At 59.3% G+C, this 15,668-nt stretch overlaps 1 protein-coding gene across 4 annotated transcripts in view; it reads left to right on the top strand.

Moving 5' to 3' along the window:
• Positions 1-14,222, top strand: part of NR4A1 (nuclear receptor subfamily 4 group A member 1) — a 28,337-nt gene extending 14,115 nt beyond the window's left edge. For 3 of the 4 annotated variants that reach the window (XM_065576087.1, XM_005308395.3, XM_005308394.3), the window contains exons 2-7: positions 6,638-7,437; positions 8,554-8,683; positions 9,617-9,768; positions 11,137-11,339; positions 11,948-12,126; positions 13,004-14,222. In XM_065576087.1, the coding sequence (XP_065432159.1) occupies positions 6,640-7,437; positions 8,554-8,683; positions 9,617-9,768; positions 11,137-11,339; positions 11,948-12,126; positions 13,004-13,260 (1,719 nt within the window). In that variant the 5' untranslated portion in view covers positions 6,638-6,639 and the 3' untranslated portion in view covers positions 13,261-14,222. Of the gene's footprint in view, positions 1-682; positions 3,870-6,637; positions 7,438-8,553; positions 8,684-9,616; positions 9,769-11,136; positions 11,340-11,947; positions 12,127-13,003 lie in introns of those variants that run through there. The other variant, XM_065576088.1, reaches the window with a different exon arrangement.
• The last annotated feature ends 1,446 nt before the right edge of the window (positions 14,223-15,668 follow it).

A 15,668-nucleotide genomic window follows, 5' to 3' on the forward strand; every position in this document is an offset into this window, starting at 1 on the left:
GGCTTCCTTGTTTTGCTGTTTTCAATGCAGTGCTTAAAGTGTGTAGGGGGCAGCAGGGGGGCGTTGCAAGGGGTTGCAGACCTGGCCCAGTCAAAAAGTTTGTAAATTGTGTTGAGTCCCTGAGGGGCTCACTTTTAGCATTGTTTTAGCAAAGCTGCTGCTCCCAGGTTAAGATAACACTCACACACTAACACACACTAACACACACACACACACACTTTTTTCAGACTGCTTTAAATGTAATAAGTTGCAACTAATTCTTATACTGTTATCTGACACTGCAACATAAACACACACCTCTGAAGTCCCCTGCCTTTAGCAAGGCATCCAGGAGGGCACTTTATTTCAGCGGTTCTCAAAACTGTGGGTCGGGACCCCATTTTAAGGGGGTCGCCAAGGGTTGACAGCCTCGCTGGGGCCCAGGGCCGAAGCCAGAGCCCCATTGCCGAGGGCCAAAGCCTAAGGGCTTCAGCCCTGAGTGTGTGTGGGGGGAGGCGCTCGGGTTCCAGGCCTCCCGCCTGGGGCTGAGGCCCTTGAGATTTGGCTTTGCCTCCTCCCCCTCCGTCAAGAGCGTTGGGGCTCTGGCTTTGGTTTTGTCCCTGGCCCCCCTGCCAGGGGCGGCAGAGCTGAGGTGGGGTCAGGTTTCGTTGTGTTCCCCCCCCCCCCCCCCCCCAAAATGCCCAAATAAATCGGTTAGTCTTTAAGGTGCCACCGGACTCCTCATTGTTTTTGTGGATGCAGACTAACGCGGCTACCCCCTGATCCTTGGCCTCCCGGGGTCGTGTAGCAATTTTTGTTGTCTGAAGGGGGTCGTGGTGCAATGACGTTTGAGAACCCCTGCTCGAATCAAATGGTCAGTTCGTTGGCTTTGCCAATATTATTCTGTGTTGACGATCCTGGGATGCGAACGGGGACCCTCCTTTGACCCGTGTGCAGAGCTGCTGTAGACTGTGGACTTTCTGCTGCGTGGCTGGTCTAGCCTCTGAACAGAGCAGCTGGGTTTTTGTTTCTTTTTTTAAATAAAAATAAAATCCCTCTGAATTTTGACTTGCAAAACAACTTGGCACCAGCAGGGTGCAGGGGAGCAAATCAGGAAAGGCCCCACCTTGCTCCCTTTTATATGGTTGCTGAGCCTGGACCCTGCTGGGGCGGGGGGGAGGAATGCAGTTTCTGGCTGGACCCAAGCAACAGCCGCAGCTTTCCCTTGACACACCTGGCAACCAGATTCACCACCCAGGCTCCGTTCATTTCTAACGTGCTGAAAGGCTGGCAACGTCGATTTATTGCCCCCTGGGCGGAGGGGAGGCGAGGCGCTCTTGTGCTTTGGCTAAAGACTTGTGAACATGGTGCTATCACCCCCTGTGCGACAGTATTCGATCGCAGGGGGTCGTGCGTTTTTTTTACACCTTATAAATACTCCTTGTATCAAAAATTAACAGGCCTGGTCTTGAGCCATTATCTGCAGCATCTCCCTGGATCGGGCTACATATTAGAATCCTAGGAGAGTAGTTAGAGAGGGGAACAGATTCTGCTCTCCTTTACACGGCTGGAAATCCAGAGTGACTTCAGTCGTGTTGCTCCAGATGTACATCGCTGCAACCAAGTGCACAAGTCCATAGTGCATGGTAATTTTTGAAGTACTATCTGGCAGACTGCAGGGGGCGCATGTGAGGGACTTTTCTATTGCTTTAAAACATCATCTGTGTATCGGTCTCCTTTAAGAAGAATTTTAAAATGAGGAAGGAATAAGCAAGCCGGGCCTGCGAAAACCCAGAGTAAGCTTTAATCGTCCAGGAAATCGACTTTTCCTGTTGACCATTCCCTTGCACATTTTTAAAACGCAGGCTGTGAAGGGGTGGGGTGACCAGGTGTCCTGACTTTATAGGGACAGTCCCGATATTTGGGGCTTTGTCTTACATAGGTGCCTATTATCCCCCACCCCCGTCCTGATTTTTCACACTTGCTGTCTGGTCACCCTATGAAGGGGAGAGCGAATGCTGACAAACCTTGTGGGGAGGCTCAGGCCACGCAGGCCGAGGCATCACCTATTTTGCCCGTGGTGGTGGTGGTGGTGATTTATACTCCAAGCAATTTGCATTGAAAAAAACCCCGACAACATAAAGGCTCAGCAGTGTGTAGCGTTGTTGTTGGGTTGCTATAGCAACAACAAGCCAATGCAGTTCTTTCTGTTGATGTGACTACCACGATGGCAGAGCGGAGGTGGGGAACAGGTGTAGATGGTAGTAAATAGTGTGTGAGCGGGAGGGGTCCCTCTGCTGGTTAGAATTAGAATGACCCAACTGTGTGTCATAAGCCCTATACTGAAAACAGCTGATGGCTCAGGCAGCTGGAGCTTGGGCGTATGGAGCGCAGGTGCCTTGAGTTTTCGCTCTGTTGCTGCTCACGAGTTCTGAATGGGTCTGTTATGCAGCGTAGTGACCGCTCTGGCTGTGGAGGTGTGCATAGTGTGTCTATAGAATGTCTGTCATCCACAATGGTGGAAAATATGATCCGAACATAGGACTGGAGGAAAGCCGTCAGTACCATTGTTACTGATTGAGCACCGGGTGCTTTTTAGCTGGCACCAAAGAGAGAGGGCAGCCGGGCTCTTGGCTCTCGGACGCCAGGGCCAGATCCTCAGCTGGTGTAAATCAACCTTGCATGGACTTCTGTGGTGCCAGGGTGACGTACGTGAGCCGAGGACCTGGCCCTTTGCGCTTCAGATCTTCTCCAGAGACACCGTTAAGGGCGGGCGGAGCGCATCTGTGACCGGCTTGGGCTACTGTAAATCCCAGCAAGTTGTTAACTGCCGAGAGCCAAGCCTCTGGTTAGGAGCCCAGAATAACTGGGCTGCACGTCGCGGTGGGGACAGGAGATCCTGCGAGTGCTTTGCTTGGCTAATGAGGCCACTTCACTGCTTTGTCCCTTGTGAAACACATTGACTGGGTCTCCCTTGACCAGGAAAAGTCCCCGATGAGCCTTTTGTTCATTCGTAGTCATTGTTTATTTGTATTCTACCCGCAGCTGCAGAGCCCAGCTGAGGTCCGGGGCCTATTGGGCCGGGTCCGGCACAAACGTAGAAAGAGAGGTTCTCTGCCCCAAAAAGCTTCCGCTCAAAATAGAATGATTATTATCCCCGTTCTTCATCTGGGGCACCCGGGACCAGAGAGTCCCAAGGGAGATGTGGGAAATAAACCTAGATCTCCTGAGCGTTCGGTCGGAGCCTGACCTGCCAGGCCAACCCTTCTTTGCAGCTAAGGGGACCCCAGCCGGGGCCTCTGAGTAGAGAACGTCGTTAAACTGGAGCAAATCCGTCTCCGTTGAGCTGGGTGGGGCGTGAGTTTGGCTTCTGGCTGAGGACAGTGGTCCGCTGATGCTATGAGCTGTGTGTGGATCGATCTTTTTAAATAACCAGGCTAGGTCCTGAGGTCTGTTCTCAAAGCCAATGGGAGTTTTGCCTGAATAAGGAGCAGCTAGCCCCAGAAGAACGTTGTAACCTTGTTCTGATGGTGCAACCGTGTCAACGCTGCTGGGAATTCTTATGTCTCCACATTCCCGCCGTCCTTTGCAGGCCGTTAAGGACGGCTTCTCGGCCAATCAGAAGATGACCTTTAAAGGTCTGCGATATGAATTACATTATCATCTTGCTGCAAGGGGGACTTCTGTCTTGGCTTTCAGCTTGCCTGGGGACTCTTGTTACGTCTCTCCTCTATATGGCCCCGTCTGCTGCTCCAGCCCTGCTGTTCCCCGGGTTGAGCGAGGGAGGCCGGCCGGCGTGTCGGAAAGGAAAGCGAGCTGGCAAAGCGGCATGGGTCGGTTACCATTCTGCACCGGCAGTTATCAGACACCTCCCCTGCCGCAGATTCAATGTGAGAACTCAAGAGCAAGATGGCTCCTCTGAAGCTGGGGGGTGGGGGGGCTGCATGGGTCCAGGTGCAAAACGCGAAGTGCTCGGGGCTGTGGTTGGGGGCATGCCAAGCCAATAGAGGTGTCTTTTGGTCCCCCTAGGAGGGAATGGGTGGTAACATGGAACCGGCCTGGTGGGGCACCGTGCCCTGAGCCAGCCTGCTGGTCCTGCCGCTGGCCAGCAACTCCTTCGGGTGCCCGGAGACAGGCACAAAACTCTGCCCAGTGAGGGGAGCAGGTCAGTCAGGGGGCACTGGGATGGGCCTGGAAAATCAGGGTGATAGGTTTGCAGGGACTCTCCTGAGTGTGCCCTCCCCACAATGTGGCAATGGGGCAGAATCCGTACGAATGGCTGCAGACACAGGACCCCGCTGGGCTGGGGTGCCGGACGCCGGCGTGGCCTTGGGCAGGTCCCTTCCCCTCTCTCTGTCTTGTCTGCCGAGACTGACCCCTCTGGGGCAGGGCCTGGCTCTTGCAATGTCTGTGCCGTGCCGGGGCTGCCGGGACGTGCTCCTCGGCTGCGGCAACCCCTCAGGTAGGGTCGACCCAGCGAGCTGCGTGTGCGCCGCAGGTCTGGGAGGCACCGTTCTGCGCCCTCGTCTGCCATCCGATCATAGCCCTGACGCTTTGCAGAGCTGCCGGCTCAGCCCTGCTTGGCCTGTTCTAGTCCGAAGTGGCCTCGTTTGATGCCGGTGAAAGTCGGTTGCTCCCTTCGCTGGCTGCCGGCGGGAGGGAACGCAGCAGAGACGCGCTCCACTGTGGCGCTTGGGAGGCAGGAGTGTCCGAAGAACTCAGGCGAGCGGGTGCGTAGGACCTGCTGGGAGCCTGGCCCGTACTTAGCTTCCTAACCAGGACCCGAGGGATCCTGGAGTCTGGCCCGTGCTGTATGTTTGGCTTTTGAATGAGGATCAAAACTCTGCACCCGACGCTCCCACCCAGGAGGTTTGGAGCCTAGTATTTTGGCCCAGCAAACCTTCCCCGCCAAGCCCCTGGGGTGGGGAGGCAGGGCCCCCCCAGGGCCCTTTGGCAGCTCTGCGATTCCCTCTGTTTGTGGTGAAAGCATTTCCGTCGATGGCCTTTCTGCCCAGTGGGGCCAGCTAAGAACGACCATTCCTCTCAGTTGGGGCTGATGGCTCAGCCGTGTGACTCCACCTTCAGCCCCGTCTCCAACACTAGCCAGTTCTTTAGCTCGGCTCCAAACACCTTGAGTGCAGCGTTGACAGGTGCTTAATTTGCGCTGCTCCATGGCCGGCTAATGTCAGGCCCGTGTGAGATACAAGCTTGTCAAAACAGCCGTGTCCTCGGTTCCTTCTCACATACCAAGGCTCACGGCTTCTTCCTGTGAATTCCTGTCCCCATTCACTCGTCGGGTCGCTGGGGCCAAGGTGGGGGTTGGCCTTACACCTCGGTTCACAGAGCCCACCAGGGGCTCGGGCAACACCATTGACTTGGGTGGAGTTACTCCTGATCTACACCACTGTGACCGAGGCGCAGTCGAGCCCCCACCTTGGCGCGGTGGAGCAGATGCTTCTAGCTATGTAGACCTCAGCATGCGGGTGGATTTTCGTTGAATTTGGTGAAATTTCCCTCTGTGGGTTTTCACCCTGAAGCACCTGGTTAGTGCGTATGGCCGTCTCCCCCCCGAGTTCAGGCAGCAGCAAGTCCCATGCCGTGCTCGGCCGAGGCACCGACTTTGAGGAGCAGTGGAGAGCTCGGCCTCCGTGGTCCAGCCAGCCTTGGCTTGTTGGCTTTGGGCCCCCCAGCGGGAAGGGCAGAGGGACCAGCTCATGCCACTCGAGGATAGAATTTCTTTCTCCCGCTTGCAATCTGGCCAGCCCAGAACTGCTCAGAGACCTGGCCAGCTCCTTTTATGCTCCGCACCTCTTGGGATCAGGGCCGTTCGTTCTTGTACAGCAAGTGTTGCCAAGGTGCCACCCCGGTGGCTTTAGGCCTGTCGCTCTGTTATGATGCAGATTACGGTAGGGGCTGGGGAGCCAGTCCCTCCCCAAATCGCTCGCAGGGTAAACACCGGCGTGGGAGGGAAGGTGGCTTGCCAAAGGCAGTGGTTCTCAACCAGGGGAACCTGTATCCCGGAGGCACGCAGCGCTCTTCCAGGGCCTACGTCAACTCATCTAGGTATTTGCCTAGTTTTACAACAGGCGACATAAAAAGCACTAGCGAAGTCAGCACAAACTACAGTTTCATACGGACCATGAGTGGTTTATACTGCTCTATATCCCAGACACTGACATGTCAGTCCAATGTTTATATTCCAATGGATTTATTTAATAATTCTATGGCAGCCATTGTTCAGTGACAGCGTGCCTGGGACACTTTTGTATGTTTGTCTGGTTTTGGAAGCAAGTCGTTTTTAAGTAGGGTGAAACTTGGGGGTGCGCAAGACAAATTAGACTCCTGAGAGGGGTACAATAGTCTGGAAAGGTTGAGAGCCACTGGCCCAAGGCATCTGAGCTGGGAATAGAAGACAGGTCTCCTGGTTCCTAGTCCGGTGCCTTATCCATGGTTCGCTCTATACCCCCCGATCAGAGGCATTTCCCTGGGGCCCATGGGAAAGGCTAGAGCCCGCCTCCCGCGTGGCATGTGCTGCACATCTGAGCTGGTGCCCTGCGCAAGTTCTCTACCCGATGAATGGGGAGCCCTGGCCTGGGGAGCGGGTGCGGTTCCAGCCTGATGTTAACGCCTCTGCCTTTCCCTTTGCCCCCTTGCTCAGAGATGCCCTGTATCCAAATGCAGCATGGGACCTTGCCTCAGAGCGGAGGGCCCTGTGAGCGCTACCCGGCAGACTTCCTGACTCCCGAGCTCAGCAAGTTCACAATGGACCTAGTCAACACCGAGATCGCGGCCACCACCTCCCTGCCCAGCTTCAACACCTTCATGGAGAACTACAGCGGGGAGTTCGACACGTTCTTGTACCAGATCCCAGCCTCCAGCCAACCCACCTCCTTCAAACTCGAGGACTTCCAGGTGTACGGCTGCTACCCCGGCTCCTTCAGCAGCCAGCTGGACGAGACCATGTCTTCGAGCGGCTCGGACTATTACGGCAGCCCCTGCTCCATCCCATCCCCGTCCACCCCAGGCTTCCAGACCCCGCAGGTCTCGGCGTGGGAGAGCTCCTTTGGGCCCTACTCGCCCACTCAGAACTACGAGGGCATGAGGCCCTGGGCGGAGCAGCCGAAAAGCAACTCTTCCCAGCCAGCCTTCTTCTTCGGCCCCTCGGCTCCCAGCCCCGGGGTCTCCCAGAGCCCCCTCAAGGTGCCGCCGGCCGCCGCACACCGGCTGGACACTGAGGTCTTCGCGCTTTCCCAGAGCTCCCCGGTGGGCTTTTCCGGCCTGTCCCTGGGCCAGGCCTCCCCGCACTTGGAGAGCCCCGCCTTGATGGACGGCTCCCTGTCGCCGGCCAAGACACGCAGCCCCGGGGCCAACGAGGGGCGCTGTGCCGTCTGCGGAGACAACGCCTCCTGCCAGCACTACGGCGTCCGCACCTGCGAGGGCTGCAAGGGCTTTTTCAAGGTATGGGGCCGGGGGTGGGGACGTGGGGCCAGGGGAGACCCAGGGCAGTGCCTGAGAACCCACAGAGCCAACGGCCTCCCTCGCCAGCAGGCAGGCCCACAACCTCCCCGCTTCGCCCCCAGCGCATGGCTGGTCTTGCTCCCAGATGGGCCCCAGAATCCTTTGCAGCCAGCGCAGAGGATTCTGGGATGCGGGTGGGGTCCCTGAGGGAGCCCCGATGGATGTGCTGAGTGAAGGAGTCTGTGGGTCTCCTCTTGGCCATTCTGCCTGGGGCGAGCCCCTGTGCGCCCCTGACTGGGCTTGGCTTGGGGGAGGGGGGGGGGGGGCAGAGTGTTGTGCAGAGAGCCATCACCAAGGCCCCCATTATGCAGAGCACCGGCCTCCGTGCGTAGCCCCAGCGGGCTCGGGCCGGGCCCAGAACCCCCAGCCATGTGGGAAGATCTTGGTGGCTCTGGTGGTTTCCCTCCCTTTCCCCTCACGCCCCTGGGCCCCGATTCGGCACGTTACACACGTGGGGAGGGGGAAGCCTGGCATAGCTTGTGCATCGGGGGCAGGGCTGGGGGGTGAGCTCGTGGCCCAGGGTCTCCAAAGCGGCTAGTGATTCTGGCCCAGCACCAGGCGCCTCAGGGAGGCCTCGGCTTGTGCTGAGATCCAGGCCCCTTCGGGGAGCAGCTGCGGTCCCTGCGCTGTGCAGCGCTGGCTCTTTGCGCGGGAGAGAAGCTGTGTCTGGGGTGGGGAGGATGGCGCCGAGTCCCCGGGGTGGGGGGCAGGGCAGGGGGATCGGGGCCCGGAGGGAGTGACCGCTCAGACCAAGAGCAGGCAGTCGAGTCTCCCCCCGTCCCTGCCTGCAGATGGACGTGTGCAGGTGTGGCTGGCTGTCCGGGCGCCCCCCCCCGGAGAGCAATGTGTTTCTCTCCCCCTCTCGTGTCCTGGGAACACGGCTCCTCGGATGTGAAACTGGAAACTGGGCGCCGTGGGGCGGGGACGCTGCTATAAAAATACCAGTGGGACAGAAGGGCTTTTGTTCCGTCCAGGCCCAGCTCTGGGCACCCGGGATCTCGCGCTCCCTCTTCGCCGGAGGCTGATGCTCTCCCTTGTTTCTCCTCCTCCATGCAGCGAACGGTGCAGAAGAACGCCAAGTACATCTGCCTGGCCAACAAAGACTGCCCTGTGGACAAGAGGCGGCGGAACCGGTGCCAGTTCTGTCGTTTCCAGAAGTGCCTCACCGTGGGCATGGTCAAAGAAGGTACAGAGCTCGACACGTGGTGTCCCCCTGCCAGGCCAGTTCTAGCTAGGCCGGGGCTTAGGGAAAACCCCTGGGTAGTGACGGCGCCGGCTGGAGAGCCGGAGTTGTGTCCAGCCCCCATAACAAATCTGGTGTGTTCCTGGCAGCTGGGCCCTGACTCCTGCTATCCCCGTCCCGCTGCCGGTACGCCGCGCTGCTCCTTTGTCCCCAGGTGTATGGACGTCCAGACCCAGTCTCATGCCGCTGTTTTCGTGCAGCTCCCACCAATTTAGCATCACTCACACATGCTCGCTTGCCTTTCCGTGGCTGTGATTCCAGGCTGGATCCAGAACACGATGGCCTGGGGGTGTGGGAGACGTGGCTGGAATCTCACAAGGAACACAGTAGCTGTTCTTGCGAGACTTGGACACTAGTGGGTGGACACATCATCACAGCCAGCTGATCTCCCCAGATTTTCCAACATTCTGGGGGCAAACGTTTGTGAGCCCCCGCCCAGCCCAGCCCCCAGCTCCTGTGTGTGCCTGCAGCCAATCCCCAGCCGTGCGCATGGATTTGTTTGTGCATGCCGTTCCCCCTGTGTTTTTTGCAGCCGCAACCAACCAGGGACGGGATGTGCAGAGAGCCGTCCCCACCCTGCTGAGTCTCTTCCCCGCCCCAGTGTCCCGTTTTCTCTGAACATGGCTCGCTCTCCATGGCGCGCTCGGTTCCGGCGGTGGTTAGGTAGCATTGCTTTTGCCAATGCTTGATGTGCTGGGGCAGCTTATGTGTGGGGCCAGGGGGCCGCTTAGAGCCGTGACGGCCTGTCCATTGCAAAGGGCCAAACCTCGTGCTCAGACGATAACATCCATCTCCTGCTGCCCTGAGCCGGATTCGCTCTGCGCCACCTACCCGCTTCCTCTGCCTGAGCCGCGTCCTCCTTTCCTCTCTCCCCAGTGGTCCGAACGGACAGCCTGAAGGGGCGCCGAGGTCGGCTCCCGTCCAAACCCAAGCAGGCCCAGGACGCCTCCCCCGTCAGCCTCATCACGTCGCTCGTCAGGGCGCACATCGATTCCGTACCCAGTGCCACCAAGCTGGACTATTCCAAGGTACCTGCAACTCGCAGCCGGGGGCCAGGATTCTGGGGTTCCCGGAGCTGGCTCCCTGCCACCCCCCAGCCCTGCCTGGGAAGGGAACCGTGTGCAGCCCACATGTCAGCAGAGCTTTGGGGGGCGAAGCCCTAGGGCCTGTGGGCAGTTAGAGAAGGGATCCTGGAGCCCTCGCCATCAATAAAAGGACGCGAACTCCGGCGCTGTACGTCTGGGGCAGCATGGTCTGCTGGCTAGTGCGCGGGGCACACGAGTTCTCTTCCCAGCTCTGGGCAGGCAGTGTTCCCCAGTGGTTAGAGAGCTAGGAGGCAGGACTCCTGGGTCCATTCCCCAGCCCTAGGAGCGGGGCATGAGCTAGGGCAGAGTGTGGGGAGGCAGGACTCCTGGGTCCATTCCCCAGCCCTAGCAAGGGAGAGTGAGTTGGAGCAGAGCACCAGGTGGCAGGATTCGGAGGTTCTGTTCCAGGCTGTGCCACCTCCTGTCTGTGCCTGGCTTGTCCCATGGGGCCAGCCGTGCCCTGCCTCACTACGGGGCTCCCAGTGGCTTGGGAGGTCTCAGGCTCTTGGAGGAAAGCAGCCCAGTGCTCACGGGGCCGTGTGTGCTGACCACACACCCAGGCTTACCTGACCCCGTCAGCTTCCCCACACGCACGCAGGGTATCTAGCACCTCGCCCTGGCTGCAGGACTCCTGGGTTCTCTTTTGGGCCCTAGGAGGTTGTGTTGTCTAGTGGCCAAAGGGGGCTGAGAGTCAGGACTCCTGGGTTCTCTGCCCAGCATTCTGCACCCAGGTGGATTTGTCTGCAAATGAATCCCACCAACTGTGTTTCTGAGCCTGTCGTTGAATTTATCCAGGAGCTGGAGCCTTGGGCTCTGACCTCGGCAGTGAAATGCCGGTTGGCCTGGAGGCTCAGGGACCAATCCAGCTCCTTTCATCCAGGGAGTGCCGTGACCTTCAGAAACACTAAACCATTAACCCCCCCAGCGACTTAGGGGCGATCCCCATTTTACTTGGCGGAAACTGAGGCAGGGCAGTGCAATGAATTGCCCAAAGTCACAGATTAAGCCAGTAGCAGAGAACCCAGGAGTCCTGACTCCCAGCCCTCCTCCCTTTAACACTAGGCACACTCCTTCCTGCAACCCAGACGAGAACCCAGGAGACCTGTAGTCGGTGCTAGGCAGCAGAAAACGCCCAGGCCCAGATGGGTGCGGGTTCCTGTCTCTCTGCTGCCCATGCGTTAACCTGGAGGGTGTATGATGGCTTTGAGAGACGCAGGCCCGGCCACTCTCCTGGGACTCATACTGCTATGAGTAGTTGCGCGGGCCGAGGCCCAGCCTGCGGGAAGCTAACCCTGCCCGTGTGCTCGGCAGTTCCAGGAGTCTCTCTCCTACCAGTTCGAGAAGGAGGACTGCGTGGATGTGCAGCAGTTCTACGACCTGCTCACCGGCTCCATGGATGTGATCCGCAAGTGGGCGGAGAAGATCCAGGGGTTCCAGGAGCTCCCCAAGGAGGATCAGGACCTGCTTCTGGAATCTGCGTTCCTGGAGCTCTTTATTCTGCGGCTGGCCTACAGGTAACTCCCCCTCTGCTCCGTAACCCGCCCAGCCCAGCGGCTGCTGGACTCCGAGATTAGAGACACGGGATGGTGATGTGGCAGCCTGGGTCGGTGGATGGGCTCAGAGATCAGGACCTTGGGCAAAACCATCTACCGTTAGCGTTTCAAAGGAGGCTGTTGCTCAGGTCATCCCCTCCACTCGGACAGCCCAGCTCAGTGGTTTGAGCATTGGCCTGCTAAACCCAGGGTTGTGAGTTCAATCCCTGAGGGGGCCATTTAGGGATCTGGGGCAAAAAACTGTCTGGGGATTGGTCCTGCTTTGAGCAGGGGTTTGGACTAGTTACCTCCTGAGGTCCCTTCCAACCCTGATATTCTATGATTGGTCCTGTGGTGCCAGTCTCTCTGAACGTCAGACCTGCTGCGTAGGGCCCCTAGTGCCTGGCTAACTGGGCCGGGATCCTGGCTGTTGTCACCGGTACTCCCTTCTGCTCAGGCTCCCTCTGTTACATCTCTGGTTTCTGCTCTGCCCCCACTCCCTGCCCTCCTCCCAATCTGCTGCCGGCAGAGCCCCTGGGCTGCCCTCCGTTCTCTCCTGACCACGCGTGGCTCTGCCCCGTCTCTTGCAGGTCGAAGCCGGAGGAAGGCAAGCTGATCTTTTGCAACGGGGTGGTGCTTCACCGGATGCAGTGTGTGCGGGGCTTCGGGGAGTGGATCGACTCCATCCTCGAGTTCTCCCAGAGCCTGCACCGCATGAGTATCGACGTCCCCTCCTTCTCCTGCCTCACAGCTCTCGTCATCATCACAGGTGGGGCGGCTTTGCACGGCTGCCGGGGGAGGGATGGGCAAGTCTGGTCACTGGACTGGGAGCCAGAGGGTCTGATCCCAGCTCGGACACGGGCTCCCTCTGTGGCAGTGGGCTGGGGGGTTATTGCACTGCTCACGCTGGGGGGGTGGTAACACTAGGAGAGCCTTCTACAAGCTGTGACCGGGGCCTCGGTGGGGTGGGGGGTTCGTGCTGTGGGAGAAGGCTCAGGAACTCTAGGCGAACTGGCTTCCTCCAGCTCTGCTCCTCAAGGGGCGGAATTCGCTCTGACCATTATTAACTTTCAGGAATGACTCCTGATTTCAGCACAATATGAGCCTCCTTAGAGGGGCCTGATTTCCGCACCCCCCTCCAAGAACCAGGCCCCGGGAAGATCTCGCGGGGGAGGGGGGGGCACCCCAAATCTCTAGGCAGGCCTGGACAGTTAGGCCTGTTTGGATCCCAGCAGCCCTGGAGGCTGCAGGCGGGGGGGCCGAGGCTCCGTCAGGATCTGCTTGTCTCTTTAAACCAGGCTTCCAGCACAACCTGGCTCCGTCAGCAAGGCATGCGGGGGCCTAGAGCCTGTATATACGCCGGCCCTTTTCCCAGCATGCCTTGCCATAGCCTCGAATTCCCAGGGGCCCGCTGCTAACTGCAGTTCCCAGAATGCCTTGCTGCTCGAAGAGGGTTTTGTGTTAAAGGGTGCAGAACGTGCCCGTACCCCTACCTCTTCGGGGTGCATGAGACAGGCCAGGGGTTGGGGGGCTGTTCAGGAGGCCGCAGCGGGAGCAAAAGCCTGTTTTGCCGTGGCCCGGCTGTGCACACAACGCTATAGGATCTAGGCCGGGCCGGGAGTGACCGCCCCTCTCCTCCTTTCCAGACCGCCACGGGCTGAAGGACCCCAAGAAAGTGGAGGATCTCCAGAACCAAATCGTCGGCTGCCTTAAGGACCACGTGACGTCCACCACGAGCGAGCAGACCCGCCCCAACTGCCTGTCCAAGCTTCTGGGCAAGCTGCCGGAGCTGCGCACCCTCTGCACGCAGGGCCTGCAGCGCATCTTCTACCTGAAGCTGGAGGACCTGGTGCCGCCCCCTCCCATCGTGGACAAAATCTTCATGGACACGTTGCCCTTCTGAGGGGGGAGCAGCCCCCCGGGACCCGTGAGGCCCCTGCCACGGGGAGCTCGCTCGCTTTATAAAACGGGAGTTTTGACAGATACGTCTCCCCCCTGAGCGGAGCGGGTGGGACGATCAACGGAGCATTTCCAGAGACTGGGGGGGGGCGAGCCCCACAGCCAGCCGGGATTTCGGGGACTTGTCGGAAGTGGACAGAGCCCTTCGTACCTCCTGGTGGCTGACCCGCGCTCGGCCTCGGCATCCCGTCTCGTGTACCAAACCCGTGGATCGCGACGTATTTCTCTGTGGAGAACCCCGATGTGCCTTTAAGGTGATGCACTCAGACGCCCAATAGCCCTGTGCCCACAGCCAGGCTCTGTACTCACCGCTTGCAACGGCTGGCGCTTCACCACGCTGGGTAGGAGGGGCTGGTCCTGAGACACACGCAGGGGTGCCCTGCCCTGCCCGCCTGCTGCATCCTGTGGCCAGGCAGGGATGGTGCCGGGAGCGGGCTCCTCCATCCCCAGCTGCCAGAACCAAGCAGTTTCCAGACCCTCCCAGCGCTTCTTGCCTCCCTTGTGCTTTTGCAACGCTGCCCAGGGAGCGACGGAGCCGTGCCGTGGCCGTGGCACATGGGATGCGTCCCGCCTGTCCGCTGCAGAGACGTCTCTGTAAATAGAGGGGGGTTAAACCTTGTAAATACAGCTGAGAACTGCAGAGGCAGCGAGAGACAAGTAGGGGCACTGGGAAGGCTGGGAGGGAGACGCCTATTTTGTTGTTCTCTATCTGCTGACAACCATGTGGCTTTCTGTGCCTGGGAGGGCTTCCTCTCTCGTTTTGGCCTTTTCCTGTATATAAACTTGTACGTAAAACAAAAAATCAACATTTATATTTGTGTATTTTTTCGGGATTTACCATATGTGACTTTTTTCTGATTAATATATATTTAATATATTGAAATAAAAAACATCCTGGTAGCCGTACCTCTCTCCCGCTTGTGCCGTACCGCTGCGGCTGGCAGTGGGGATCGCGCAGAGACGCTGGCAGGTTTGGGGCCGCGGCTCCATTGCGCTGGGCCCTGTACGAACTGAATGTTGGGGAGGGATACAGAACCTCCTGCTTCAGGGTGGAAGCTGGTCTCTTGGGGAGCGGGATGAGGCCTCGCAGGGGGCAGATGGATCGCACGCCTGCCAGCTGGGGGGTGTCCCGCCCCTTCCCCTGCGGTTGCTGTCGGAGATGGGACACTGGACGGACCTTGGGCGCTGATCCAGATGGTCTGAAGTGTCCCCAGATCCTGTTCTCGGGGGGACAGCAGGACCAGTGGCGTCTGGCCCGTGTTTTAAACGACTTCCCGTGGGCTGGAGGATGTCCCAGCTGCTCTGGTGGCCGACAAGCCGAGATTTACGTCCAGCCCCGCCCTGAACGGTGTCTCCTGCCGGGCTCTTGGCAGGAGCTGGGAGCCCCAGATCTGTGCTGAGCTGCTGTCAATTGGCGGGCAGCACCGTCTCCGGCTGGTCGGTGGGGCTGACGAAGCGGCGACACAGGCTGCCCTGGCTGGCAGCCTGGCACAGTTGCTCCTTTCACATCCCCCTGGTGTAAATGCAGGGGGGGGGCTGGGCTGCCCTCTAAGGGGATCGAGCCCTGGAGACCGACCCCCTACGCAGCTCCAGTCCCAGGAGAGCCCTGCCCATGTGTCTCAAACCTCCCCTTCTGGGGCCAGCGGGATGTTTAGTTCCCACAGCCCTTTGGGTCCCAGACCGGCCGGCAGTGGGGCTAACTGGGCCGAGAACCCTCATGACTCGTTCCACTCAACAGCAATGGCTAGCCAGCTGGCTTCCTGGCCCTCGGCGAGTTACTGAGCGGCCAAACCCAGGGCAAGCCCGGCCTGCGGATCAGCTGTCTCCCACGCCGTCCGCCTGCCTGCGCTCGTGATGTACGAGTGACCGTGCACCCGTGGCCTGCAGCCTCTGGTGAGCACCCCCAGCATTCGCAGCACTGAATGGCAGCGGAGCAGGAGATGAATCAGGGAGCCACATGTACCAACACGGGGAGCCGTGCAAGGCCTCTGGCGGGGCCCCGGCTCAGCGCTGCGTTTGGGCCGAGGCTCCCCTGCAATCCTGCACGGTCTGTAACAACCGCCCACCCGGCCGAGGGGCTCCGATTTCAGCTCAAGCCGGGCCGTAAGAACAGCTTGGACAGTGGGGCCATGTGGAAACTCTGATGCCCTTGGACGGTAACGAATATCCCCGGGCGGCTGCGGCGGGCTCGGCACCTGTCTCGCTGTTGATTTGTTCTCCCTGAAATAGCCTGGGAATCTCGATCTCCCCCGCCCCCCTCGCTCCAGCTGTAATGATTCCCTCTCTGGCGGGGCTCCCGCTGGCTGCCGAGCTGGGCCCGACTTTGCCGGGTTGCCCAAAGGCGGGCGTTTA

This window comes from Chrysemys picta, chromosome 22 (genome assembly GCF_011386835.1).
Source record: "Chrysemys picta bellii isolate R12L10 chromosome 22, ASM1138683v2, whole genome shotgun sequence".
NCBI lineage: Eukaryota > Metazoa > Chordata > Testudines > Emydidae > Chrysemys > Chrysemys picta.